The 27,796-nt window shown below is 46.9% G+C and overlaps 1 protein-coding gene across 1 annotated transcript; it reads left to right on the top strand.

Annotated features, from left to right (window-relative positions):
• The first annotated feature begins 116 nt into the window (after window positions 1-116).
• Window positions 117-27,796, top strand: LOC135819922 (tuftelin-interacting protein 11-like). Its single transcript, XM_065333224.1, has 17 exons — window positions 117-710; window positions 6,551-6,578; window positions 8,247-8,304; window positions 8,761-8,955; window positions 10,865-10,921; window positions 11,438-11,503; window positions 12,776-12,866; window positions 14,029-14,122; window positions 14,392-14,796; window positions 15,661-15,841; window positions 16,141-16,219; window positions 16,885-16,997; window positions 17,363-17,625; window positions 17,949-18,007; window positions 21,503-21,630; window positions 25,042-25,122; window positions 27,485-27,796. Exons 1-17 carry the CDS (start codon window positions 257-259, stop codon window positions 27,656-27,658), a joined length of 2,526 nt encoding a protein of 841 aa, XP_065189296.1. The 5' UTR covers window positions 117-256; the 3' UTR covers window positions 27,659-27,796.

The following is a 27,796-nucleotide window of genomic DNA, read 5'->3' as shown; positions in this document are numbered from 1 at the left end:
TGCGTGAGCATGCATATTGCACTATGAGTATGATGTCATGCATTCGAAAAAAACGTTTTCAAGACGATCGATGATTTCCATACCACTGCACTCATTATAATTTTTGTACTTGTAGTCTCATATTAAATTTTTTAAATTTTGTAGATGTGCATGATAAAGATGAGACAATGTAGCAAGCAATTTACTGTGGCATTGTATCTTACTCTGGTTTTCCGCAATTAACCTGTATCAGTAGGTTTTCATAGGTGCAGTGAAAATGTCCTCCGACGAAATGGAGTCGTTTGGCGTAAGCCAGGAGGATTTGGAGGATATAAATGACCAAATGTCTGCTTATGGTCGAAAGGGTCGTTTCAGCAAAGAGAAAGCAATTTATGGGCTGTGGGCCGACCATGACTCGGACGAAGATCATGGATCGTCACGTAGACGTGGTGGCAAAGCGGACTACTCGAGACCCCTGAATTTTATCAGTGGTGGTGTCAAGGGAGGTCAGAAGGAAGGTGACGCTGGCAGTGATAGTGATCCTGAGCGAATGGACGAGCAGTTGCTCCAGAGCATGGAGATAGCAGAGAGTGAAAAGGCTGCGCAAGCAGACGATGCCAGCGCATCTGGTCTCCCCAAGGCGTTTGTATCTTCCTCTCAGCAGAAAGCCAAGACTTTGGAAACGATACAAGGAAGCCGTGGCAACAAGTCCAGCAGCAACAGTCGATTAGGTGAGTATCACAATCAGGTCGAGTAGGGAGCAGAATACTGTAAATTTACAAATTTTCGGCCGCTATTTAATTTCGGCTATATTCGGCACCGACCCAAAACGCCTACAGTAAAACCTGTGACTACCGACCACCCCTTGGTGCCAGCAAAAGCGGTCTTTAGTAGCAGGTGGTCTTTAGTAGGGATGTCAGCGAACGCACTGCGCAGGCCTCTGCGCATGCATTGCGTCATCGATTTTTTGAACGTGATCGCGGCCGACAGAGAAAACATGGCCGCGGTCTGTTTGCACCGCTGGGAGTCGTAAAATTACTGTTCTTCTGTCCCCGCGACCATTCAAATCATACGCGATACTCGAGGACCCACGAACTCACCACGTTCTCCCCGGTCGATTTCTCTGAAAGTTTGCACATCGTGAAACACCAGTATGAGAGGTGTTCAGGCCAATTTTCAAGGAATTTCCCTGGTTGGATCGTTCCAAAATCGGACTTCCATTTCTCACTCGCGGCCATTTCTTGCGCGATGGAAGCACCCTGCCCTGGTGAGTAACCAGCATCGCGCTTGGTAGAGAGTTGCTGCAATCAGCTCCCTGATGTCTTCGCTGCCATTGTCAGAAGCGATGGACCATGAATTTGTTTGAGAGTCTCTGGATGCTACTATTCCTCAGCCTAGTTTTCAGCCATTCCGTGCATCTTCTTCGCACGATTTATTTTGCAAAAAAATGAAAGTGTTCATGAGTTTTCTTGTCGGCCGCGCGTAGATGGGCCAGGCTGACCTGCGCAGATGGGCTGCGCAGTGCGTTCGCTGATATCCCTATCTTTAGTTAGAGGTTTGCACTGCGTGACCATATATGGATAGGGAGTTCAGTCACCTGACAAATCAGCTGAAAACAGCCTTCACGCGGGTCATGTACATTAGCATGGTAGCTGTGGCACCATGGACTTCGCTGCAGTTTTTTCCGAACTGCTTCGTCCTGCTTTCTTTTTCAAAGTTGAAAGTTGGTGCGTTTGATAGCTGAGGTCTTCCTGCTCGTTTTGGTGCCACACTTGCTTGGGCAACTGTAGTTTGAGCTTTTTGTTGTGAGGAGTGTAGTTTTCAATTGGATTTTTCATCCGTTTGGGGGGAGTAAACGGCGAGGAAACACCCACCATCGTGCTCAGCGACCTCGAATTATGTAGAATAGTGCTTTCTTCTCGAGCTGGGGGATCGCTCTTCATCGCGCTTTCAAGACTTTCACCTCCTGGTCGCCCAAAATGAATGAATTTCTGGACCCAATATGTTCAAGCGCTAGGAGTGTTTCAGATGGTTTGTTGGCCCTAGTGAAAGATTGCACCTGACGGAGACTTTCGCTACTGCGACAAAGTGAGCTATGATTTTGTATTCGACTCGTCGCCTTGAGACCAGAAAGAAATAGCTACGGAGTGGTGCTCTGACATGGATCGCGTCAGTGATTTTATTGTATGCATATTTCACTATTGTGCATTTTACATGTACTGTACATGTACATGATTGATCAACTGTGTGACAGCCGCAGTAAAGTTGGGCATCTGAAGACGAAACTGCTGTATTTATTATTTGTACATGTATAATACAACCATAGCCATCAGTGCTCACTTCAATTTCATAGTAATGGAACTCGTGTTCAATGGATTTAGCATTGTTGGTATGGTGGTTGCTACGGGCGCCGCGCTCGTTCTCATTGGTCATCGCTTGCCGAAATATTATTATTTTGGTCAATATTAGGACTAACCAACCTGTATTGCACCTATATTACACCTATATTTCACCTACAAGCCAGATTTCATAGCATTCTGACAATATTGTAATGTTGCTAAGCGTTTGCTAGGCTTTCCGGAAAACCCTGTTGGTGCCACAGCAGTATGGCATTCCGCATACATCATGCATGATGAAGGTTGGCGTATGACTGACGCCTTATATCTCTGGTATCCTTCAAGATTTTTCATCCAAATTTTCTGTGCTATCTCCTGTACTGTAGGTGTGTGGTTCTTCCCGAAAACAAACAGTTTTCTTGGTTTACTACGAAAGAAAAAAATACAGTGATATCCCTAATATGGATCCCATTATAATTATGATAATGTATGTCAAAATGCAGCTAATACAATTCCCCAGGACTTGCGCAATACCATACTTATTTCAGGTCAAACAACACTTGGAGAGAAAGACGGAGAGGTGGAGAGAGACAGACAGAGAGAGAGAGAGAGAGAGAGAGAGAAGATTATTTTTTTGCAGACATCAAATTCAGCTCCTACTTCTGAAGCCAGGAGTCAAACATTCTCTGTGGAAGTTTCGTTTTGCGCTGGGCTTCGAATTGTTCATGTGATCAATCGTACCGACTGTCCTAAGTATGTTAGTTGTTGTGACTTCTCGATTGCTTGAATGCGATCCTTCAGCATCAGAACCTTGCGGTGCTGCTTTGTTTCTGGATTCCTTGATGCCATCGTCGATTCGTCTGTAGCTGTATGACTGAGGTGAAAGAGCCGCTCAGTATTCGTTTCTACTCCGAGTAGTAACATCGATCAGAGAGCGCTTCCGATGCGCTCTCCAAGACGTTTCCTATCATGTTTTTTGACAGCGCTTGAAATATTGACAGGTGTAGTGCAGTCCACACCGACTCCACAGTCAAAATGACCTGCGTTCATTTGTTCAGCTGTACGAGGTGAATAGCAATTTCTGGACATAAAAATAAAATAGAGGCCCACTGGCTGTGTGTTTTACATTTTTCATATCTTTTTGTATCTATTGCATGGCCTAATCCTTCATCTTTCCAAATATGTGACAATTGCTCATGCTGTGATCCCAGAGACTTTATAGCAGGATGTTTTCGACAGGCCAATTTTTGGGCCTAAATTTCAGTGTATGGAATTCTGGACATGAAAGTAAAAATAGCGTCAATAGGCATCCTATACTGCACCATTTTTGTTATTTTTTCTATTGGTGGACTGCAGTTGGCCTCTTCACACTTCCAGCCAACAGGTCCAAGACTATACAGCATCTGAAGTGGAGTGCACATGGGGAAGCCAACGATTCGTCCATTACTTCTTATTTTACTCAAAATTCAAAATTCTCATGCAACATAGTACCACAAAACTCGTTGAAATGCCTCCCAAGAAAAGGCTATCAACAAGGCACCGACACGAGGAGAAACTACAACAGCCCAGCTGTCAACTACAACAAGAAAAAACTTCATCAACCTGACTGACTTGACTCTACACGCGACGAAAAATTATTTTACTCGAAGTGTCCAGAAATGTACAATGTCCAGAAATAGCAATTCACCTCGTACTAGTAGTACCGAAAGATTCCTTTCAGGAAAATGGAAAATCAGCAAAATGTCGAGAAGGAGCTTCGAGCAACATTTGATTTCCTACATCGCGGTCGCTAGTTACAGGTCAAAAATCGTCTTTGGGACAAGAAAAGGCGGTCGCTGGTCGCGTTCAGCAGGTAGTCGCTACAGTCCATTTCAAAACTATAGACGCGTACCTAGGCAAAAACCGTTATGCCAGCATCTATACCACATAAAATCTGTGATCACTTTGTGCATAAATTTTTCCAAATTGGGCGTCTGTTATCCAATCCTTTAGAAACTATATGAGAGTAATTGTGGAGCGATCCTGAGCAATATTCCGAAAACTATTCTCAAAAAGTTCCAGCCAAATTTGAAATATTTCAAAAACCCTACGCGTCTATAGTTTTGAAATGCACTGTAGTCACAGTGCATTTTGAAAGTGAGACCGTCCGTGCCTGGCGAAGTGGTCGGTAGTACCAGGCTGGTCGCTAGTCACGGTGGTCTTTAGTTACAGGTTTTACTGTAAATTAAAACGCAGATGAAATTTTTCACAGCATCTGTCGCACTTTACCATGCCCTCTACCCCACGCCGAAATGTCAAAAATCGTGAAGTGCCGAAATTTTGCAGCGCGGAAATTTTGTATATTTACAGTACTACAGTTGTTGCGCTCGGTGAAATCCGACCCAAAGTGCATGTTTGGCGCCCTCAACTTGTACGGCCCCTGACGCCCTCAGGCCTGGATGCCGTGCGGATGCTGCTGGACGTACAAATGTACGGACACAGTAAACACGGTCCAGGGCGCCAGTCATACGCTTTGGGTTGGATTTCACCGAGCACAGGACTGTAGTGGGCAGTACAATGGGCTCATGCATGCTATTCCTGGTCCGGGTTTATTTCATTTTATTGTGTGGCGCTTCTAATATTTGAACAGGTGGCGGGTTGACACAAGTTTAAGGATGGCAATAAACAGAACCAGCTGAAGCGTCATTTCACGAAGTCATTTCTTTGTTCATCACCACTTTTTCTAGAATGTGTTCGTGACATCTCAATAAAACCTTCGTGAAATGACGCTTCAGCTGGTTCTGTTTATTGCCATCCTTAAGCTTCTAATATTAGCACCGTAAAGTACCGCCAGAGCGCCCCGTCTCGCGAGAGTGCCCCACCTTGATTTTACCGCCTGAGAAAGGAAAATCGTATGGCAGAGTGCAACGAAGTTTGTACGATGTGAGAATCTTAGTGTACTAAGGTCACGCTTGGCAGGGTTTTGTGTGGAGCTTGTGTCCGCTCGAAGGTACGGATTGACTGCAAAACGTGCAATATGTGTACAAGGTTCATGTCGTATGACCTACAGACAGCAAACCACCTCCGCAATACGACCACGAAAGGATGAGATGGTGGGGCGCTCTGGCGGTACTTTACGGTACTAATATTAGATCCGTGCGTGTGTGTGTGTGCGTGCGTGTGTGTGTGTGTGTGAGAGAGAGAGAGGGAGAGAGAGAGAGAGGGAGAGAGAGAGAGAGAGAGAAAGAGAGAGAGAGAGAGATAGAGTCCATTCAGAAAAAAATGAACTTCTAGCTTTTGGCCATAAATGGGTCAAACGTTGAGTTTTTTTAGAATTTTTTTCTGCAATCCCATATGGAATCCTCTTCCAATTATGTTTCTGAAGTTTTTTTGTCCAAAAAGCAAGCCATAGCAAGAATAGGATTTCGGCCAGGTTTTGCCCCAAAAGCATTGAATTGGGAAAAACCATCAAAATCCAGGCCGTTTGACCCCGCCTGCAACAGTGCATTCTGCGGTTCGAACCCCAGTTCAGGCACCCTTTTTGGACCCTTTTTCAAATTTCAAAGTTCGCAGCACTGCACTGTGTACGATGAAATCACGAAAAATCGCCTAATACGGGAGCTCGCCAGAGCCAGGACCCATCTTTTTATGAATGGACTGTAGATAGATATAGAGAGAGAGAGGGAGAGAGAGAGAGAGAGAGAGAGAGAGAGAGAGAGAGAGAGAGAGAGAGAGAAAAGGATAGACGGAGAGGCAGAGAGAGAGAAGGATAGACGGAGAGGCAGAGAGACTTATGCACCAGGACCGGTTGCTATAGCAACTACTGGGATCTACCGGTAACACTAATATTAGTTCCAGGCCAGCACCATGCAGCTGTAGCCATTGGATGAAAGCATGCTCGATGAAATCTGAATTCACAAAGTAAAGAGCAGAACGGTGTTGGATTGTATGAATATTTACTATACTCAGTAGTAGCTGCAGTGGCAGTGGCACCACCCTTTTTCTGCATTTACGGTACTTTCTGTGTTAGTGTTGTCAAGCAGTTGTAGAACATGCAATGATTTGATGTGTGTGTGTGTGTGTGTACGCGCATGTGTGTGTGTGTGTGTGTGTGTGTGTGTGTGTGCGTGCGCGCATGCGTGTGTGTGCGCATCCGTGTGTGTGTGTGTATACGCGCATGTGTGTGTGTGCGCGTGTGTGTGTGTGTGTGTGTGTGTGTGTATGTATGTATGCGTGTGGGTATCTGCTCTTCACAGGTATGAAACCTATGGGGAAGCATGACAAGTAAGAATGAAGTTGGCACTATCACCATGCCTCTAGTGTGACTTTGCTGTGCTCTTGACTCAGATCTTGAAGAGAAGACATGCCACTTGAGATAGATGCTGCTTGGGCACTTTGCTTGACTATCAGCCACTTGTGCTCGTGCTGCTGCAATGCATGATATCAGTGATGGAATAGATTTTTGTTTGATCACTTTGAAAGACAAACTGATGCACGGCGTGTTGAACAAGCTGATGCACGGCGTGTTGAACAAGCTGATGCACGGCGCAAGTTGAACAAGCTGAGCGTAATGCAGGAATCACTGTTACTGTAAGACATGTTATTGTAACGAGTCGCAAATTTAACCATTGTCCAAAATTCATAGGTTAACAAGAAGATATGTTAACGATCTTGCGGTCTTCAGGCGTATCTGCACATAACACACACTAGGCATTACCGCCTCAACAGAACTTATTCAGGGATGAAGTTATCCTGTATCGCATCGCAGTTTGCGATGCAACATCGATCTACTGCTACTCAAAAGTCACCGTGACTCGCAGAAAACTGCGATACATACAGACTATCCATGCTTAGCCTGCGCTATGAAGTAACATGCATACAGTAGACATGGTTAGCATTTTACCGTTCACGCTATTTTCGATGGTCGGTGTGTAGAGGGCGAGTCTACTGTTTTTTGTGTGTTTTCGAGACACGGTTGCAGTTCGGCTTCTGAGTCCTGACTCCTGACGCAACCATCGACTTGTGACGCAACCCTAATTGGAATCTTACCGTTTCGTTCTCCCGCTAAACAAAGCTTTCTATCGTCGAAACGGTACCAAACCGACGGTATTTTGGGTGTTGGGTACGAGTACCGTTGGATCTAGCGCGTGAACGGTAAAATGCCATGTCTACACACACAAACACGGTACAGGCCGACCGTCGAAAAATAGCGTGAACGGTAAAATGCTAACCATGTCTGGTGCAATGTATATGGTGCAGGTACTCTCAATCTGCGTGCACATGTATGCTTCAGTCGGTTTTTTTGCAAATGGGCTTTCAGGCATCACTCTCAAGAAGGACAGTGTGGTAAACACCCAACCTTCAAAGAAAAAATGCTAATCAAAATCAAAGACTGCTATACAATTGTGATTTTGTATAGCAGAAATTGCTATGGCAAAATATGACAGTAAATCCATCCCTGTTATTATAACGAAAAAATCGTACCCATTAAACCGTTAGATTTACTTCCTCATTATAATTACATGTCTTACAGTAAGTTTACTTGCTGCGGCGCGCAATGCTTGCTGAAAGGCTGGGCCATCCGTGGCCCGACCAGGTGGGCCTGACCTTCCAGGATTTCACTTTTCACTCGCTATGGTTGGTATTATCATTGGGGCACACTCAAGGGTTTTTTACCATTCCCCAGGGGTCGTCGCCAATGTTTTGTGTCATCCCTGAATCGAACATTGTTCGTTTTGTACTCAGACCCCTTCCCCGAAATGAACTCTGCTTGCCGTCCTAGACGACGCAAATCGCATGCATGTAAAGTGTCGGTGTGGACTTGGGAGTTTGGCTTGCACCCCTTCCCCCAAGTGAACGATGTTCGTTTCAGGGACAACATTTTTTTAAATTACCCATGGGGATTGTTTTTACATAGATTGTTGCTTTGTTTCTTGTTCTGTGACTATATAGGGCGTTTGGATCATGGGAAAAGCACACGAAAGGCATTGGCCTCAAACTGCTCCAGAAGGTAAACATGACGAAGATCTGTTGTGTTTTGCCAAGTTGATATGATCTTGTTCATTTTGATACGTGTGGAGTTTGTTTCTCTGCTGGACAAGCACATATCGGTTATTCTTCTGTCTAACTTCCACTTAGAAAGACTTGCACAGCCACGATCCCCCTATATTTGAATACGTAGCAGCTGGCCAACGTTTCAATTTTTTGCAGTGTGAATTGTGTCAATATTCTGTGTTGTGACATCCATCCTGCCACGGAAACATGCTCCTTTCCACCTGGCCCCATCACACCGCAAAGCAGGTGGCTGAATTGCTCCTGCATAGACTTTGTCCACTTTAACATTCAGTAGACTTCTGGGGTAAAACAGTGTTCTGGTAGAATTCGTTTTGGTTCTTTACCGTGTTGACATTCGAACTGTTTTGTTTTTTTGTTGGATTTTTGAACCCTTTTCATGTTTTCTGTGTAGTTTGGCTACGAGGCTGGTACCGGTCTGGGCCGAGGTGGTGAAGGTATCAATCAGCCCATAGAGGTGAAGGTGCGAGGTGGACGTGGAGCTTTGGCCTACTATGGTACCGAGCGCACCAAGCAGGTCATGGTTGACAGCGAGGATGAGAAAGAAGAGCGCGTCAAGGAGGAACTGCGGAAGATGAAGAGAACCGAGGTGGGTGACTGGCACTCTGTTTCGTCCTCAGCGTGCGTGTTTGTGCATACATGTACAAGTGTGTTTGTGTGTGGCAAATAGTTTGGCGGATGGGAATAGACTTGTGCTTGACGGTAATTTCCAGGATGTGTAGCGCACGCCGGTGTACATGTACATCTATTAGCCTCCCTCTTGCAAGCAAAGTTTCACACCCCAGGCCCAGATTGTATTCGTCTCTACTACATAAGTGGTTGGAGCTGTGAAAAAGCCCCAGGGTGAATTTTTGCCCTATATTTCCTGAATTAATTAAGGTGCAACTGGTGTCAAAAGGTAGACATGAGAGAGGTTAAGTTACACGTTTTTTTGCCTTTTTTCGAAACGCGATGAAAATCTCACGTTACGTGTGAATTTTAGAGGTTAGGTTACACGTGCGACGTGACGTGAAATTTTGCGTGGCAAGATTCGGGTTTAGTTCACACAAATATCAAATCTTCCAACAAATTTGATAAAACTACGGAAACTCACACGAATTCGATCGGGATGACCAAGCAAAGCTTCCAAAAACTCACGTCACGAACTTACGTGCGGGACAGTCAACTCACGTAAAACACGTCAAATTTTACGTGAGTTTTTTTTGAATTTTTGACGTAAAAGTTCACTGACGTAAGAATTTTACGTGAAACTTAACCTCTCTATGAAAAAAAATTGTACATACGGAATTTCAAGTACATGTACAGTGTGACTAGGATACCCGGTAATAGCCAGTCGCCGCTGCATTACAAGCTCCCCCATAGTCAAGACTAAAATAATTGCAAGTGTCAATACTGAGTACATCTCACACCTCACCAATGAAGAGTGCGCGACAACTCCTTGGTACTTCGCGCACTCTTCCGTGTTATGTGATTCCTGCTAAAGGCTAAAGTATCCACTTCCAACTTACTATTTACTAGTATTTAGCAGTGTTAGCACCAAGACTAATGCACGAGCAGTACTATAGTGGTTAGTCCAGGTCAAAACAACAGTTGGCTGATGATTCCTCAGGCATGGAACTTTGAGTTACAACATATTCCACTTGGACCCTCTATCTTTCATATGTAAAATGCTCTGCGCTTTGCGCATTGAGCACATTTCAGGCAGTTTGCCTAAGGGGTTGTCGCAAAAGTTTTTTGTCGTCCCTGAAACGAACATGATTCATTTGGGGGGGAGGGGGTGCGAGCCAAAATCGCAAGTCGACCGACACTGTACATATGACATGTACATGCATGCGATTTTCGTCGTCCAGCATAGCAAGCTGTGTTCGTTTGAGAGGGAGGGGAGGGGGTCCGAGTACGAAATGAACGATGTTCGTTTCAGGGACGACAGAAAACTTTTGCGACGACCCCTAACCTTTCTTTGTATGGGTGCAGCTTATACAGTGGAAAATGTAACATTTGGAAAGACAGGTGAGCTTTGCAGCTTTGACATGCAGTCATTGGTTTAGTATGTGTGTGTGTGTGTGTGTGTGTGTGTGTGTGTGTGTGTGTGTGTGTGTGTGTGTGTGTGTGTGTGTGTGTGTGTGTGTGTGCGTGTGCGTGCGTGCGTGCGTGCGTGCGTGCGTGCGTGCGTGCGTGCGTGCGTGCGTGCGTGCGTGCGTGCGCGTGCGCGTGCGCGTGCGCGTGCGCGTGCGCGTGCGCGTGCGCGTGCGCGTGCGCGTGCGCGTGCGCGTGCGCGTGCGAGTGCATGCGTGTGTGAGTGTGTGTGAGTGCATGCGTGTGTGAGTGCATGCGTGTGTGAGTGCATGCGTGTGTGTGTGTGCATGCGTGTGTGCATGCACGTGTGTGTGCATGCGTGTGTGCATGCACGTGTGTGTGTGTGTGCGTGTGTGTGTGCGTGTGTGTGCGTGCGTGTATACGGGTATGCATATGCCGCTGTGTTGTCTTTTTCTGTGCAGGGTGAAGGAAAGCAACGGAAAACAACATATGTTTATCGAACAGCGGATGAAGTCCGCGTAAGTACTGTGTACACCAAATACCTACGTGTACTCAACAACACTTTACTGCAGGCTGTGCTGCTGCTGCTGCTGCTCTACTACCCTGCACTCTATGCATCTACACTGTATTGCTGATGGTGATGCAGAGAAGCGGCTAGTCTAGTTTCCAGTCAGTATGTGTTTATTGTGACAGACCGCCATTGCTGCTATTTTCCCAGCGGGCAGCGGAATGGACACACAATAAGCGTATTTTGTGACATCATTGCCTTGAGGAATGTTCTAGATTCCACCTACCCATGTTCGTGCTACGTTTTTTGCAATGCAGTCATGTTTGGTCATGCTTGTTGCTCTTGTTCTTGTTATCGTTAGCGTCGTTGTCTTCATTGTCGTCGTTAATGTTGATGTTGTTTTGGGGGTCATGTGTTGATGGTAGTGGTGTCGTTATCGTCGTCGCTGGTGTTGGTGTTGTTGTTTCTATGGCCGTGTTTATTGTTGGTGTTGTTTCCTTCTGTTGTGTTTTTCTTTGTGTGACAGGCATCTGGTGTGAAACAGACTGGCAAGAGAGTGCCAGCGGCCAAGAAAACTGATGAGGCTGTGAAGGTATGCGCATGTATACACATTACACCTTGCACTCGGTGTGGCAGCTGGTCGAACTGCATGGCGCGCTGTCCACTGGGCACGACTGGCTTGCGCTGTGCATACTGAAAGATGGTGTCCTTTTTCCGGACTTTCTCTAGGAACAGTTTCAATGTTGATCCGCGTAAGCGTCAGCGAAGTGACCCTGCAACATGCACGTTTTGCATTTATAAAATGTTCATGAATCACTTCAAGCTGGTTTTTCTTCCTTTGTCATTTCTGAGCTTTGGAAAGTGGATGCCTTGGACGTGTGGTGGTGAAATGCACGCTTTATTGTTTCAAGTTTGTAGAATTGGCTTGCCTGGCCCACCTGACGCCGCTCTTCAATGAGCACCCCCATTCCGCCTAATATTACGCCACGGCGCAAAGTCAGAAATCTCGGACCGTGATTTCCTTTAATCAATTTCGTTTTGGGTCGGGTTTTTGCTAGCCTGTGTGCAAAAGGTCTTGCCGTCAGCTAGAAAGAGCTATTTCATCCGCTTCAAGCTGCAAGCTCAGGATTGCCTGAATGTTGCTCCGTCTATATCCGCAACAGCCAAGCCTGCTTGTTGATTTTTTTAAAGTTGCGTGCATAGCTTAAAAAAATTATAATCATTACGAAAAGCGATCCTTCACGAAAAGGTCTGAGCACTCCATGCCGTGTTGCCTTTACGTTTGCGCCATGGCGTAATACTTTGAAGTACTCGGGTCATTTTGCATCTACATTCCATTCAGAAAAAGATGGACTTCTAGCTTTTGGCCATAAATGGGTCAAACGTTGAGTTTTTTTTTCCTGCAATCCCCTATGGAATCCTCTTCCAATTATGTTTCTGAAGTCTATTTCTCCAAAAAGCAAGCCATAGCGAGAATAGGATTTCGGCCAGGTTTTGCCCCAAGAGCACTGAATTGGGAAAACCCAACAAAATCCAGGCCGTTTGACCCTGCTTGCAACAGTGCATTGTACGGTTCGAACCCCAATTCAGGTACCCTTTTTGGACCCTTTTTCAAATTTCAAATTTCACAGCACTGCACTGTGTACGATAAAATCTTGAAAAATTGCCTAATACGGGAGCTCGCCAGAGCCAGGGCCCATCTTTTTGTGGATGGACTGTAAAATATTACGAAAACAGCGGCTTTTAAAAGTAACCCCATGGCGGACACAATTATCATACACATCTGTATGTGAGACTTGAGCTTTGTGGTAGCTTGATAAAGGCCACACCACATGTGCATGTTCTCGTTCGTTTCCCCTTGTAGGTTGTGGATATGACTGGGCCTGAAGAGAGGGTCTACCACGGATACGATTCCATCCATTCCAAACATAGCCATCCAGATGGACAGCCAATGCGTAAGTACCAAGCACATAGCATTGAACATTGTAGACAGTCGAGACTGTTGTTGCCAGGCTAAACTCTGCTATCATTGTGGAAGATGTGGTTTAGTGCATGTGCATTGTGCAGACACAAGTCTCCAGAGACGTACCTGTGCAGATCTATTGTTTTTGTACTTTTTTTAAAGAACACAGATGGTGGGCCGAGGATTTTTCATGTTACAATTTTTAAATAGAGGATGAGATAAAACTCATAGAAGTATCAGTACTATTGGTCCTATTGGGTGCTGACTGCATGCAGCCCAACCCTATGTCTCCTATACCAGTCCGTGCGCCAGATTCAAAAAAGTCGTCTAAAAGTTGACTTTTCATTTTCCGCACTGGGCAGTTTGCGGGTACTTTTTGAGTCGCATTCTCAATGGTGGACAATTTTGGAAAATGGGTTTGTGTCTATGGCTCGTTTGTTTTGGCATTTCGCTACCTGTGTGGTGAGCCTAAAAATTGCGCTTAGCCGTGGCAACGCAATGGTGTATTCCGTTTTTCAGCCAGATGACTTGTTTCGCTGTGGTCCGGCATCTTCCTAGATTCTCAGCCGTCGTCGAATTTGAGTATTTTCGAAACATTTTTTAGGGTGCAGGCGTGGGGCAAGGCTTTCACTCCCAGCCAATGGCACCATTTGGCATAACTCAGCCCTATGAACACGTCACCAGGCCCTCGTTAGTGTCCAGCCCATATTTCCAAAAAATGGACTGGACTTGAAACTTGAGTGTACAGACAGTACTATGCATTATGCACGTAATGACCGTATGCAATAACTTTCGCAAGCTACACGACAAGGACTCGCTGCAGAATAACATAATGATATTCACACCATATGCCATTGTGGTGCACCGTGATACCAATGACAGCATATTTATCAAACTTAGAAGTTGCGACTTCGGCGGTAATAGTCATGAAGTTGGTTGCTCCAACGAGGAGCACACGCTTCTTGCCGAACTTGACACTTGACTGACTCACGACTGCCATCCGGAGCACACGAGGAGCCGTCTGTCCTTTGTTTGTTGTTGCCACGGCCATTGCGACAAATTTGTGCAAGTCTTCTACTGACCGTGGCCAAGAAGACCGCTTTCAATGTTACTGTTGCTGCTCCTGCTGCTTCTTCTGTTCTACCACTGTGCAGTCACCGAGAGTGTAGGGTTCTTGCCCGAGTTGCTGCACAATGTTCAGCTCCTTGCAGACCAGGCCGAGAGTGAAATATTGCACATCGATAGACAGTGAGTGACAATATTTGTGGCTGCCATGTGTTTTCTGTTGGCTAAGATTTGGGCTTTGATGAGGGTGTTTTGCCGGCTTTCAGGAAAGAGGTCTTGCCAGCGTTGAGGGGTCTCTGTGCGGAGTTCATTTGCTTTGTCGTTGAATATGATGCAAGGAGGATGATGTATGTATGTGTGTGTGTGTGTGTGTGTGTGCGTGTGTTTGTGTGTGTGTGTGTGTTTGTGTGCGTGTGTGTCTGTGTGTCTGTGTGTGTCTGTATTTGTATCAGGCTGCAGCACGAGCAGAACAGGATAATCAATCTGCGCCACGAGCGCGAGATGCTGAGCAAGACCTTGCAGAAGGAGCGGCAGGAGCTTGACCGCGTCTCTGAGGTGAAAGACGTGTTGACGCAGCTGACTGAGCGCTCACAGCCGAACAGCAACGACCCTCTGTCACTGAGCGAGTGTGCATCCACGTTCAGCCGCCTGCAGTCCCATTTCGAACACGAGTACATCTCATATGGCCTGAGTCGTCTTGCCGTGCCCGTCGTCTTCCCCTTGATCAAGAAGAATCTCACTGGCTGGGAACCGTTTGGCTCGCTCGACGTGGATCACTTGGAGTTGTTCACGCAGTGGAAATCTCTGTTGAATGATTCATCGTCCAGTCAATCTAATGTCGTGCCGTCAGAGGACAGGTAAGGAGGTGATCCAGTGGGTTCTCTGTTCGACTTTTCTACCTACTACATGTATACTGCACGTCACAGGCCTGGCTGTATAGGACTGGAGCAACAAAGGATGCAGTCAGTGTGTTGACAGCCTGACACTGTGGACTGTACTATGTATGTGAATACTGTGTTACAGCACCCTAGCCTTGGTTCATGGTTTTAGTGCACAGTTTTGTAGTTAGATGTTCAGGGTCTTACGCGTAGGTAAACAGACTGTGTGTTGTCACGCTGTGCAACTCGGGGGATACAAGACACTGTTCAAAAGGCGTGAGGGGGTGGGCCTTGGCCGTGCATCCTACCTGTGCTCATTGTTGTCATTGTATGTCAGGTGCACGTGTAGTCTGGGTAGTCTCTGCTTGGTGAGATCGAGCAGGACAGTGTTGACCAAGTGCCTACTCTGCTACTCAACTGCCTAGTAGCAGAACATCATAAGCTTATCAGTTGCATATGCAGGTCACCCGACTCTGTCACGGTGTGTGTGGTGGTGGTGGTTAGAAAGCCAGCCTCACAGATATTCTCTCTCTCTCTCTCTCTCTCTCTCTCTCTCTCTCTCTCTCTCTCTCTCTCTCTCTCTCTCTCTCTCTCTCTCTCTCTCTCTCTCTCTCTCTCTCTCTCTCTCTCTCTTCACCCTGCTGTACATTGCACTTGTAGTGTCACACAGTGCCTCAGTTTTGGCCGACTGGGTGTCTTAGCATTGCTATAAGAATCACTCGCCATCCTTGGCTGGTGATGTCTGTGTGTACATTGTACGTCTTTGCCAGTGTTGATAGGATGATAACTCATACGTGGTGTGTTGTGTGTTTTGTGACTGTGTTGCTATGGTAATGACTGCAGCATGCCAGTCTTCGACAGGCTCCTATGGGAGGTATGGATGCCTGTGTTTCGAAGTGCCATGACCAAGTGGTCGCCACGGGCACCTCATCACCTAATTGCATTCTTGGAGCAGTGGACGCCTGTGCTGCCGGGCTGGATAAATTCTCATCTCCTCGACACGTGGGTCTTTCCCAGACTGCAGGTACGCATGTTCGTTCCCTTCTCTCTACTCGGTGTGTGGGTGTGGGTGGGGGGGGGGGGGGGCTAAAATGTATGCGTTTGTTCTCCTTTTGGTCTCCATTTCATCTGTGTATTCAGTCTGGCGATGCTGACCTGTTTCTCCTGTGCCACGACCATGTAAAAGGAGCCACCTCGTGCTTTGTAGATCCACTGTTTGTTTGCCATTTTTGGGTTTGTCCTTTCCTGTACTAGTAAGTGTTTCCAGTTTGTGTGATCATCAGTTTTTTTGTGCTTTCTTTCTGCTTTCGTACTGTGCTCTAGGCTGAAGTGGAGAAATGGAGCCCAACAACTGATGCGCAGCCCATTGACTCGTGGATACACCCTTGGTTGGAGCTCATGGGTAGGTCTTGTGTGTCCAACTGAACAACGATTTGTTAGTTCCTGGATTACTCTATTGCACTGCATGTGGAGACTTGTGCTTCTTGAGCTGCTGGTTGTCCTGGGCAAGTCCTGGTCATGGCTGCTGCAGTGTTGAGTCACAATGGTGTGACTGTGTAATAAACTAGGGGTGAACGACTGAATCATTAGTTATCGAGTACTTGATGATAGTGTATTTACACGTATGGTAGTGTAAACTATCAAAGAAGTATCTTGGCTTTGGTGTTGCACTGGTCTGGCTGTTGGGCACTGGTTTGTCGGCTGTATTGTGGACCGTGAAACTCTTGAAGTCTTGATGCTGCTTGTATTGTTATAGTTTAGTGGAGTGCTGACGTGAAACGAGGGTCTTGTGGAATATCGTATAGAATTGTGTATTCCAGCGGGCGGTGCTCTCCATTCTATGCCTGGCACACGCGGACATTCTTTCAGTATGGAAGGCTACGTACACCTCTCAACACAATCTTATTTAAGTTATTTGTGTGATCACTTGGCTGATCGTGTCCATGCTTTGATTGACAGTATTTCTTGGGAGCGTGGCCAGCGATCACCCGTATCCTGGAGTTCCTTCTGACTACTACTGCTGTTATGTTGCTATGTTGCTTTGTCTTCATCTCTTCATGTGCTTAGGCCATCGGCTGGAACCTCTGTATGCCCCTGTTCGTCACACGCTGGCAGCTGCATTGTCAAAGTGGGATCCGAGTGACGCGTCGGCCAAGGCTATCCTTATGCCATGGGTTGGGGTGAGTCACTTTGCTTGCAGTGCGCGTATGGCGTGTCACTGGGCCGTGCCCTCCGTGGGGCATCACGGGTGCTACACCGTACATATTCTTTAATCGGTAATAGTGAAACTCAACCCAGGTTGCAGAGTCGTTTTGTGTTGTGGGTGTCGTTTTTGTTTTGTTTGAACTTGTACAACAACGCAGCAAAGTCAGGAAATTAGTCAATCATTAATGTACTCCCGGTTTGTTGCATTGATTGGTGTAGTTACTTGATTTCCTTGCTCTCTCTCTCTCGCTCTCTCTCTCTCTCTCTCTCTCTCTCTCTCTCTCTCTCTCTCTTTCTCTCTTTTTCTGTCTCTCTCTCTTTCTCTCTCGCCCATGCACAGGTCTTCTCTCAAGGCAGCATGGACGCGTTCATCATCCGCTGTATCGTACCGAAGCTTGCCACGTGCCTGCAGACGCGCCTGGTGATCAATCCAGCACATCAAGACATGGAGGCTTTCCGCTGGGTGATGGCTTGGCGATCCATAGTACCGCTGAATCACTTTGCAGACATGATGGACAAGTTCTTCTTCCAACGCTGGATGTCAGTGCTGACACAGTGGTTGCAGCCAGCAAGCAATCCCAACTATGAAGAAGTCATACAGTGGTAAGTACATGACATTGTACTGCCTAGTGGCGTTAGGTGGACAATGCATCGCCCAGAAACAAGAATGAGTGTTCGATACAGCAACCACACATTAACGCTCTCAATCTAGTGCTAGTACAAATGTGTGCTTGTGTGTGTGTGTGTGTTTGTGTGTGTGTGTGTGTGTGTGTGTGTTTGAATGTATGTGTGTGTGTGTGTGTGTTTCTATGTAACTTATGCATGACTGTACGTGTGTGCATGGATGGGTGCGTGCATGCACGTGTTTGCGTGCACACATACGTTTCTGTCTCTGTGCGCGCCCGTGTGTGTGTGTTGCACAACAGGTTTTCCGGTTGGAAGGAGCAGTTTGATCAGGAGTTGCAGAATCACCCGCAGATTGCACGTAAGCACTTCTGGTCACTATGTGTAGAGCTGGAGCAAAGTCAGTGTCTGGTCGCTATGTGTAGAGCTGGACCAAAGCCAGTGTTTGGTCACTACTGTAAAAGCCATTATTCTAACGAGGCGCATATATAACGATTTCCCAAAATTGACTAGTTTACGTGTACCAAAGGTAGCGATTCTGTCTCATTTTCAACGCTCAATAGGAGAGTATATGTATCGATTTCTGTGTAGCGATTTCTATTTTAACGACAGATTTCTCCTCGTTAACTCGTTAGAGTTAGCACTTCGTTATATATTTGGCTTTTACAGTATGTGTAGAGCTGGACCAAATCCAGTGTCTGGTCACTATGTGTAGAGCTGGAGCAAAGCCAGTGTCTGGTCACTATGTGTAGAGCTGGAGCAAAGCCAGTGTCTGGTCGCTATGTGTAGAGCTGGACAAAAGCCAGTGTCTGGTCGCTATGTGTAGAGCTGGACAAAAGCCAGTGTCTGGTCGCTATGTGTAGAGCTGGACAAAAGCCAGTGTCTGGTCACTATGTGTAGAGCTGGACAAAAGCCAGTGTCTGGTCGCTATGTGTAGAGCTGGACAAAAGCCAGTGCCTGGTCGCTATGTGTAGAGCTGGACAAAAGCCAGTGTCTGGTCGCTATGTGTAGAGCTGGAGCAAATCCAGTGTCTGGTCGCTATTTGTAGAGCTGGACCAAAGCCAGTGTCTGGTCACTATGTGTAGAGCTGGACAAAAGCCAGTGTCTGGTCGCTATGTGTAGAGCTGGACAAAAGCCAGTGTCTGGTCGCTATGTGTAGAGCTGGACAAAAGCCAGTGTCTGGTCGCTATGTGTAGAGCTGGACAAAAGCCAGTGTCTGGTCACTATGTGTAGAGCTGGACAAAAGCCAGTGTCTGGTCGCTATGTGTAGAGCTGGACAAAAGCCAGTGTCTGGTCGCTATGTGTAGAGCTGGACAAAAGCCAGTGTCTGGTCGCTATGTGTAGAGCTGGAGCAAATCCAGTGTCTGGTCGCTATTTGTAGAGCTGGACCAAAGCCAGTGTCTGGTCACTATGTGTAGAGCTGGACAAAAGCCAGTGTCTGGTCGCTATGTGTAGAGCTGGACAAAAGCCAGTGTCTGGTCGCTATGTGTAGAGCTGGACAAAAGCCAGTGTCTGGTCGCTATGTGTAGAGCTGGAGCAAATCCAGTGTCTGGTCGCTATGTGTAGAGCTGGACCAAAGCCAGTGTCTGGTCGCTATGTGTAGAGCTGGACCAAAGCCAGTGTCTGGTCGCTATGCGTAGAGCTGGACCAAAGCCAGTGTCTGGTCGCTATGCGTAGAGCTGGACCAAAGCCAGTGTCTGGTCGCTATTTGTAGAGCTGGACCAAAGCCAGTGTCTGGTCACTATGTGTAGAGCTGGACAAAAGCCAGTGTCTGGTCGCTATGTGTAGAGCTGGACAAAAGCCAGTGTCTGGTCGCTATGTGTAGAGCTGGACAAAAGCCAGTGTCTGGTCGCTATGTGTAGAGCTGGACAAAAGCCAGTGTCTGGTCGCTATGTGTAGAGCTGGACAAAAGCCAGTGTCTGGTCGCTATGTGTAGAGCTGGACCAAAGCCAGTGTCTGGTCGCTATGTGTAGAGCTGGAACAAAGCCAGTGTCTGGTCGCTATGCGTAGAGCTGGAGCAAAGCCAGTGTCTGGTCGCTATCATGTAGAGCTGGAGCAAAGCCAGTGTCTGGTCGCTATGCGTAGAGCTGGAGCAAAGCCAGTGTCTGGTCGCTATTATGTAGAGCTGGACCAAAGCCAGTGTCTGGTCGCTATATGTAGAGCTGGAGCAAAGCAACGCTGACGCCGAGACCGCTGGTCGGTTGAGTTGCTCCCAGCACATCAGCACGTCGTCCCTACATCCCCTATGTTTTGTCCTTTTCCTCGTTTCTTTTTGTTCCCCACCTGTATTCCAGTAGGGCTGTGTCAATAGTAAAAAAAAAAAAAAAAAAAAAAAAAAAGCCAGTGTCTGGTCGCTATATGTAGAGCTGGAGCAAAGCCAGTGTCTGGTCGCTATATGTAGAGCTGGAGCAAAGCCAGTGACTGGTCGCTATGTGTAGAGCTGGAGCAAAGCCAGTGTCTGGTCGCTATATGTAGAGCTGGAGCAAAGCCAGTGTCTGGTCGCTATATGTAGAGCTGGACCAAATCCAGTGTCTGGTCGCTATATGTAGAGCTGGACCAAATCCAGTGTCTGGTCACTATGTGTAGAGCTGGAGCAAAGCCAGTGTCTGGTCACTATGTGTAGAGCTGGACAAAAGCCAGAGTCTGACTGTACATGTATATTATACTGAAGTTTCATAATTTACAAAGTACAGTGCTGCTCAATGAAATCCCGCCGTGTCACTCAAGTACGTGCCAGGCGTTGCGCAGCCGGCCCCAGACCTGCGAACACTGGGATGCGAGATGGTGCAAGGTGCAAACTTGAGCGACGCGACTGGATTTCATTACGCAGTACTGTACATGTACGCAACCTTAGCAGACCAGGGCGATTGCATGTTTGCCCAGTTCCAGTTAGCATCTGTAGTAGGTGTCCGATTTCGGGTGAGCGTTTTTTCCGACAGCACTCGATATGTATGGTAACTACAGTCCATTTCAAAACTAGAGACGCGTAGGGTTTTTGAAATATTTCAAATTATTTGGCTGGAACTTTTTGAGAATAGTTTTCGGAATATTGCTCAGGATAGCTCCACAATTACTCTCATAGAGTTTCTAAACGATTGGATAACAGACGCCCAATTTGGAAAAAAATTATGCACAAAGTGATCACAGATTTTATATGGTATAGATGCTGGCATAATGGTTTTTGCCTAGGTACGCGTCTATAGTTTTGAAATGGACTGTACTATGCATGTCAGACTGTGATTTTCCGGGAATTTTAAAGCAGTAGTGTGTGCATGCGTGTGCGTGCGTGCGTGTGTGTGTGTGTGTGTCCGATATGGTGCAGTGGTATGTGCAGCGATTTCCAATCGATAGGTTGCGGGTTCGATTCCCGACGATTATGGTCACATGTCTTTCTTCTCTTTCTCAGACTCCTCCTGATTTTTCTTTCATTCTCCTGGGTGGTTACCAACAGCCAGTGCATGCCGGAGTATGTGGTGTGATGTGTGTGCGGGAAAAAAAAGAGACCAAAAATAGGGATTCACTGGCCAGAAAAAAGTCACTTCAAATAGCTGTATGGTGTAGACCAGGCTGAATGGTGACGGTCAATTCTTCAGCCTTGCAAGCTGTTGAATGGTGCAATCCCAGCACAAGTTGCTACGGCTTCTGCCGTAGCATTGCTATCATCGCCTCCGGCGATGGGCGTCAAAGGTCAAAGGTGTGTGTGTGTGTATGTGTGTGTGCGTACGCTCATTTGCATGTGTGTGCGTGCGTGCGTGCGTGCGTGTGTGTGTGTGTGTGTGTGTGTGCGTGTGTGTGCATGTATGCGTGTGTATGTGTGCATGTTCTTGGTTTCCGTGTATGCACACTGTATGATCAGGTCACTTCAATCACGCCGTGGAAGTCATGCACCACATGGTCTCACACCCAGCTGGTGGCCAACAGCCAGCCAGTGCTGGCATGACCTATGCACAGCAGGCACATATGCAGGATACTGCCGATGCTTCCGTGAGTTACTACTGACAGATGCTAGGAATAGGGGGGGGGGGGGGGGGGGGGGACTACTGCATGGAGGGTTGTTGTTGTTGGTACCATCACTTCCGATGATGCTGTCACTGGTGTTACTATTTCTACTTGCAAGAGTAGTACATAACCCCAAGAGTGTGCAACTCCAGCTATGGGGGTCTCCCCAAGAGTGTGCAACTCCAGCTATGGGGGTCTGCGCCGCCGGCAGAACTTCGCATCACATTCTATTAGCCCGTAAGCCCATCAGAGAGATTCAGAGATTGGGCACTACGTAAAGTTGAGCAACAGACAGTTATAGTCTAAAGTAAGAGGTAGTTGACTCTTTAGAAAGGTAATGATGTTTGCACCTATAGCTGCAGTGAGCAGCTCCATCCTTGGAGTAGTCAACTTCAGGAACTTCTTGATAGCTGCTAGTTTACTCTTGCTAAATATTAGGTGAGAAGTGATCTCCTTACCGGGTTTCGGCACCAGTTTGGGGTGAACCGTCGATGCGAGTGAGTTTGAATGCATGCTTTTAGAGCGTGATGAAGGCAAGTTACGTAATGAAGGCAGCACGCCGCGCACTGACCCATAACCACTGTTGCATACTCTTGTTTACGTACATGGTATGGCCAAGAGTCCATAATTTCTGGACTCTTGGTATGATCTAGGCCCATGGTCTTGTACAATGAAGCTTTGTGATGTTCGAACTAACCCTGGGCTTATACGCGGGCATGGTCTTGTACGCGGGTGGGCTTATCCGCGGGATTCTACAGTAATTCTTCGGTGACTATCCATCATGACTAAAGAGACAAACCTACCTCTGGCTGGTAGCAAGAGCTGTGCACTTGATTGCTCTGACGAATGTTGCAATCGGCCATGAGCTCGCAGGAGACCATCACCATCTAATTTAACGTTAAGTGAACGCACAATGTTGTTTGGTTTGTTTCTCTGAATACTCTGAACGGTATCCTTGTACATGCACTGACTCTATTGCTCATGCAACACCCACTGCTTACGGGCAGTTGGTATGTGTGTGTGTGTGTGTGTGTGTGTGTGTGTGTGTGTGTGTGTGTGTGTGTGTGTGTGTGTGTGTGTGTGTGTGTGTGTGTGTGTGTGTGTGTGTGTGTGTGTGTGTGTGTGTGTGTGTGTGTGTGTGTGTGTGTGTGTGTGTGTGTGTGTGTGTGTGTGTGTGTGTGTGTGTGTGTGTGTGTGTGTGTGTGTGTGTGTGTGTGTGTGTGTGTGTGTGTGTGTGTGTGTGTGTGTGTGTGTGTGTGTGTGTGTGTGTGTGTGTGTGTGTGTGTGTGTGTGTGTGTGTGTGTGTGTGTGTGTGTGTGTGTGTGTGTGTGTGTGTGTGTGTGTGTGTGTGTGTGTGTGTGTGTGTGTGTGTGTGTGTGTGTGTGTGTGTGTGTGTGTGTGTGTGTGTGTGTGTGTGTGTGTGTGTGTGTGTGTGTGTGTGTGTGTGTGTGTGTGTGTGTGTGTGTGTGTGTGTGTGTGTGTGTGTGTGTGTGTGTGTGTGTGTGTGTGTGTGTGTGTGTGTGTGTGTGTGTGTGTGTGTGTGTGTGTGTGTGTGTGTGTGTGTGTGTGTGTGTGTGTGTGTGTGTGTGTGTGTGTGTGTGTGTGTGTGTGTGTGTGTGTGTGTGTGTGTGTGTGTGTGTGTGTGTGTGTGTGTGTGTGTGTGTGTGTGTGTGTGTGTGTGTGTGTGTGTGTGTGTGTGTGTGTGTGTGTGTGTGTGTGTGTGTGTGTGTGTGTGTGTGTGTGTGTGTGTGTGTGTGTGTGTGTGTGTGTGTGTGTGTGTGTGTGTGTGTGTGTGTGTGTGTGTGTGTGTGTGTGTGTGTGTGTGTGTGTGTGTGTGTGTGTGTGTGTGTGTGTGTGTGTGTGTGTGTGTGTGTGTGTGTGTGTGTGTGTGTGTGTGTGTGTGTGTGTGTGTGTGTGTGTGTGTGTGTGTGTGTGTGTGTGTGTGTGTGTGTGTGTGTGTGTGTGTGTGTGTGTGTGTGTGTGTGTGTGTGTGCTGTGTCCCATATGGTGCAGTGGTATGTGCAGCGATTTCCAATCGATAGGTTGCGGGTTCGATTCCCGACGATTATGGTCACACACGTCTTTCTTCTCTTTCTCAGACTCTTCCTGACTTTTCTTTCATTCTCCTGGGTGGTTACCAACAGCCAGTGTATGCCGGAGTATGTGGTGTGGTGTGTGTGTGTATAAAAAGAAAAAAAAGAAAAAAGAAAAAATGGAAAAATGAAAAATAGGGATTCACTGGCCAGAAAAAGTCACTTCAAACAGCTGTGTGGTGGATACCAGGCTAAAAATAGTGGCGGTCAATTCATCAGCCTTGCAAGCTGTTGAATGGTGTAATCCCAGCACAAGTTGCTATGTCAAACATAGCTGTTCGCTATCATCGCTCCCGCGATGGGCATGTCTGAGGTCTGAGGTCTGAGGTGTGTGTGTGTGTGTGTGTGTATTGTAACTCAGACGCTCACAACCATGTTTCTGAATGACGTTTTTTCTTCATTTTATTGACGAACCGCTGACACCAAGACCTTACTCTCAACAGGTTGGACAACGAGGAATGTTGGTCGCTTTAATGCCAAACGGTGATATACCTGCTCTGATTTCTTGCAATGAGACTTTAGGTAGCATCGAAGTATTGGCGTCCCTTTTTTTTGATCGGAGATGCCCGGGCTCATTTTTTCTTTTTCTTTTAGCTCCCATCGATTATTACTTGTGGTGAACCGCCGATTGTTCCCACAATTAATACTTAAAGAGGTGCTGCGTAAGTGGATTGGGGTGAAAGTTTACGACTCTCTTCCTAGGTCGCACACTGTCGCGTTCGAGTTGCCAAGGGCAGCTATGTGGTTCGAAAACTCTGTATGGTGGAACATGGATCTGCATGCATGTAGATCGACTACGTTTTTTACCAACGCAATTACGTTGTGCGGAACCTCTCTAATATTTGCACCCTGTTCATGATGGATACGGGGTTGTACACAACCCTTTGCTTTGGCTTCAACTCCTTGCACTGTTTGCCAGTGTAACATTTTCAACTATGTCACGTGATGTCTAACTTTGGTCAATGTCTGCGACAGTGGCCTTGCGACTGCATGCGACAGTACACGACGGGCATTTCCTTGTTGCAAGTGTCCCATGTCGCACTTCGCATGGCAAAAAGTGATGTTGTGACAGGTTTGGCTACTGGTCCTTGGCCATTCATTGTGACTGTTGTAAGTATGGTTGACAGTGCCATCCATGCTTTTTGAACATTGCCAGTGTGTGGCTGGATGTCTTCTTCTTGATTGATCTGTTTTGTTTGTTCGTGCTGTTCTCTGTACTTTGTGTGTGCGTGTGTGTGCACGTGCGCATGTGTGTACATGCATGTGTGTACGTGTGTATGTATATGTGTGTGCGCATGCTCAGGCTTCCCAGTCTTACCAGCGTATGTCAGCAGCTGCAGCTGCTCCACCAGTTCTGGACTTCAAAGAAGTTGTGCAGCGTAAAGTGAGTTTTCGAAATCTGTGTCTCGGTGTTTGTGAAAGCTTTGTGTAGGCACAGTGACTTTTCACATGTCTGCTTTGAGTTAGCCCTCATTCCCTCTTTATTCCCGTAGCTATGCAGAAGACGTTACTTCAGTTACGTCTGGCGCTAGCCAGGGTCCACACAGCTTTAATTTGGTGTTTGTGTGTTTGTGTGTTTGTGTCACGCCTGGCGCTATCCCGTATCTGTCCCGTACCGTACCGTACCGTACCATCAAACACAGCTGGCCACATACAGCTGGCCGTGATATTCAAATAGGGCTTTCAAGCGCAAGATCATAACGTGAAGCAACTTGGAAGAATGAGTATGAATGCGAAGTGTATGGGGGAATGCATGTAGGGCGATAGTGCGGGTTTGAATCCCAGGTAATGCTTGAAAAAGAATAGGAGAATTGAACAATTTATAACATCCCTTTTCTTTTTTTGCCGTCATCAAAGCGGTAGACACTGTCGTATTACCCTCGACCGTACCTGTCCCGTACCTGTCCCGTACCTATCCCGTACCGTACAATCAAAGACGGCTGGCCACAATGCATATTCAAATAGGGCTTTCAAATACAAGATCATAACGTGAAGCAACTTGGAAGAATCAGTATGTATGCGAAGTGTATCGGGGGATGCATGCAGGGCGATAGTGCGGGTTCGAATCCCAGGTTATGTCTAAAAACAAAAAGTTGAAACTTTAATATAAGAATTTATAACATCCCTATGCTTTTTTTGTCTAGGTCATCAAGGCAGAAAAGCATAGCGTAGGGCCCTGAGCTTCCAAGCTCTCTCGTTTATCTCATTGACTTGTTGCGTACACGTGCCTTTAAAGGGGAAGTTAAGGCAAAAATTAAAATTTCACCAGATGTAGTCTTCGGGGTGCTGAGTCGAATGGTCTTGGTCCGAGAAAGCTGAGACGCTCCCTTCCTACTTGAATCCCAATCGAACTCGCGCACTTCCACCGAAACTGGGTGACTGCGCCCTACGAGATGGGGATTTGTATGCAAAATGTCACTAAAAGCGCCATTTCGTTCTTATAAAAGTACGGATGACCGCGATTGGCCCATATGTTGTAGTCTTTTGGACGCTGAGTCGACTGGTTTTGGTCCGAAAAGGCTGCGATGCAGCGTTCGCCCCTAATTCCCAATCGAACATGGTTGAACAAGCGGTCACGTGCTCCTGCGTACACCAGTCACCTGGTCACCGTGCCTGCAGGGTACAACTTACTAGCCTGTTTTGACCTTTTTTGGGTGCAGTCCTGTCACTCGAGTTGAACCTTGGTGTGAAAGTTGTCGCCTGCTGGCGTGGTGACCAGGTGATTTTGGCACCCAGGAGCACGTGACCGCTTCTTCAACCATGTTCGATTGGGAATAAAGGAGGAACGCTGCATTGCAGCCTTTTCGGACCAAAACCAGTCGACTCAGCGTCCAAAAGACTACAACATATGGGCCAATCGCGGTCATCCGTGCTTTTATAAGAACGAAATGGCGCTTTTAGTGACATTTTGCATACAAATCCCCATCTCGTAGGGCGCAGTCACCCAGTTTCGGTGGAAGTGCGCGAGTTCGATTGGGATTCAAGTAGGAAGGGAGCGTCTCAGCTTTCTCGGACCAAGACCATTCGACTCAGCACCCCGAAGACTACAACTGGTGAAATTTTAATTTTTGCCTTAACTTCCCCTTTAAGTCTTCTGTAGAAGCAGCGGCTTATACAACCTTTTGGAAAATCCCACAGGCTTCTATATGCGACAGGCTTCTATGCAAGACAGGCTTATGTGTGAATTGTAGTGCCGGTATTCTGCGTGTGTGTGTGAATTGTAGTACCAGTATTCTGTGTGTGTGAATTGTAGTGCCGGTATTCTGGCCCGTCGGTTACCGGTAGCACCAGTGTCACTGGCATCACTGCACTGGTAACGGTACACCACTGGCATCACCAGTACACCACAGCCATTTCAGCGCTATCGCGTTTGTTTACACATCTCTTCTGTTGATATCATTCCGATCTACGTCACGAGTTCACGGGCTTGTGCGGCTTATACACGCGACAGTTCTACACCAGACAGTAGCTGTAATGACTTGTAGTGTAGCCTGTACGATCTAGGAGTGAGCATTCTGTCACCTTTGCAGCCGCGGCTACCTGGCTACTGTACAAGGTTGGCTTTATTATGTGCGAATTGATGTTTCCAGAAGTGCGGCTTCTATTCGAGGGCTGCTTCTTCAAGTGCGGCTCTTATACAAGACTTTACTGTATATGCTTTTGCGAATTCGTGTGTGTGTGTGTGTGTGTGTGTGTGTGTGTGTGTGTGTGTGTGTGTGTGTGTGTGTGTTTGGTTGTGTTGTTAGATCCAGGAAATGGGCTTGTCCTTCCTACCGGATAGGATGCACGACAGTCACATGCTGTACCGTGTTGGTCGTTGCTCCATTTACTTCAGCCACAATGTCATATTCTGTCGTGTGCCTGGTGGAGGAGCATTTCAACCTGTGTCCTTAGATCAACTCCTCTCCATGGCGGCTTGAAACAATTGTCAGATGTGCTGTATTTTTACTCTTCTCTTTCCGTGTATTTTAATTTCATCGATTTCCCGTCTCCTTGGTTACTAATATCCTATCTCTGAATACATGTACATTGTACACGTACAGTTTTGTGTTCACACA

Source organism: Sycon ciliatum, chromosome 1 (assembly GCF_964019385.1).
Source record: "Sycon ciliatum chromosome 1, ocSycCili1.1, whole genome shotgun sequence".
In the NCBI taxonomy this organism is placed as follows: domain Eukaryota; kingdom Metazoa; phylum Porifera; class Calcarea; order Leucosolenida; family Sycettidae; genus Sycon; species Sycon ciliatum.
This window is presented reverse-complemented; position numbering and strand designations above follow the sequence as displayed.

Coding starts and splice junctions, on each gene's coding strand:
- LOC135819922 (XM_065333224.1), top strand. CDS start 257: ATGTCCTCCGACGAAATGGAGTCGTTTGGCGTAAGCCAGGAGGATTTG. Junction 16,220..16,884: donor CCCTTGGTTGGAGCTCATGG/GTAGGTCTTGTG, acceptor TCATGTGCTTAG/GCCATCGGCTGGAACCTCTG. Junction 18,008..21,502: donor GAATCACCCGCAGATTGCAC/GTAAGCACTTCT, acceptor CTGTATGATCAG/GTCACTTCAATCACGCCGTG.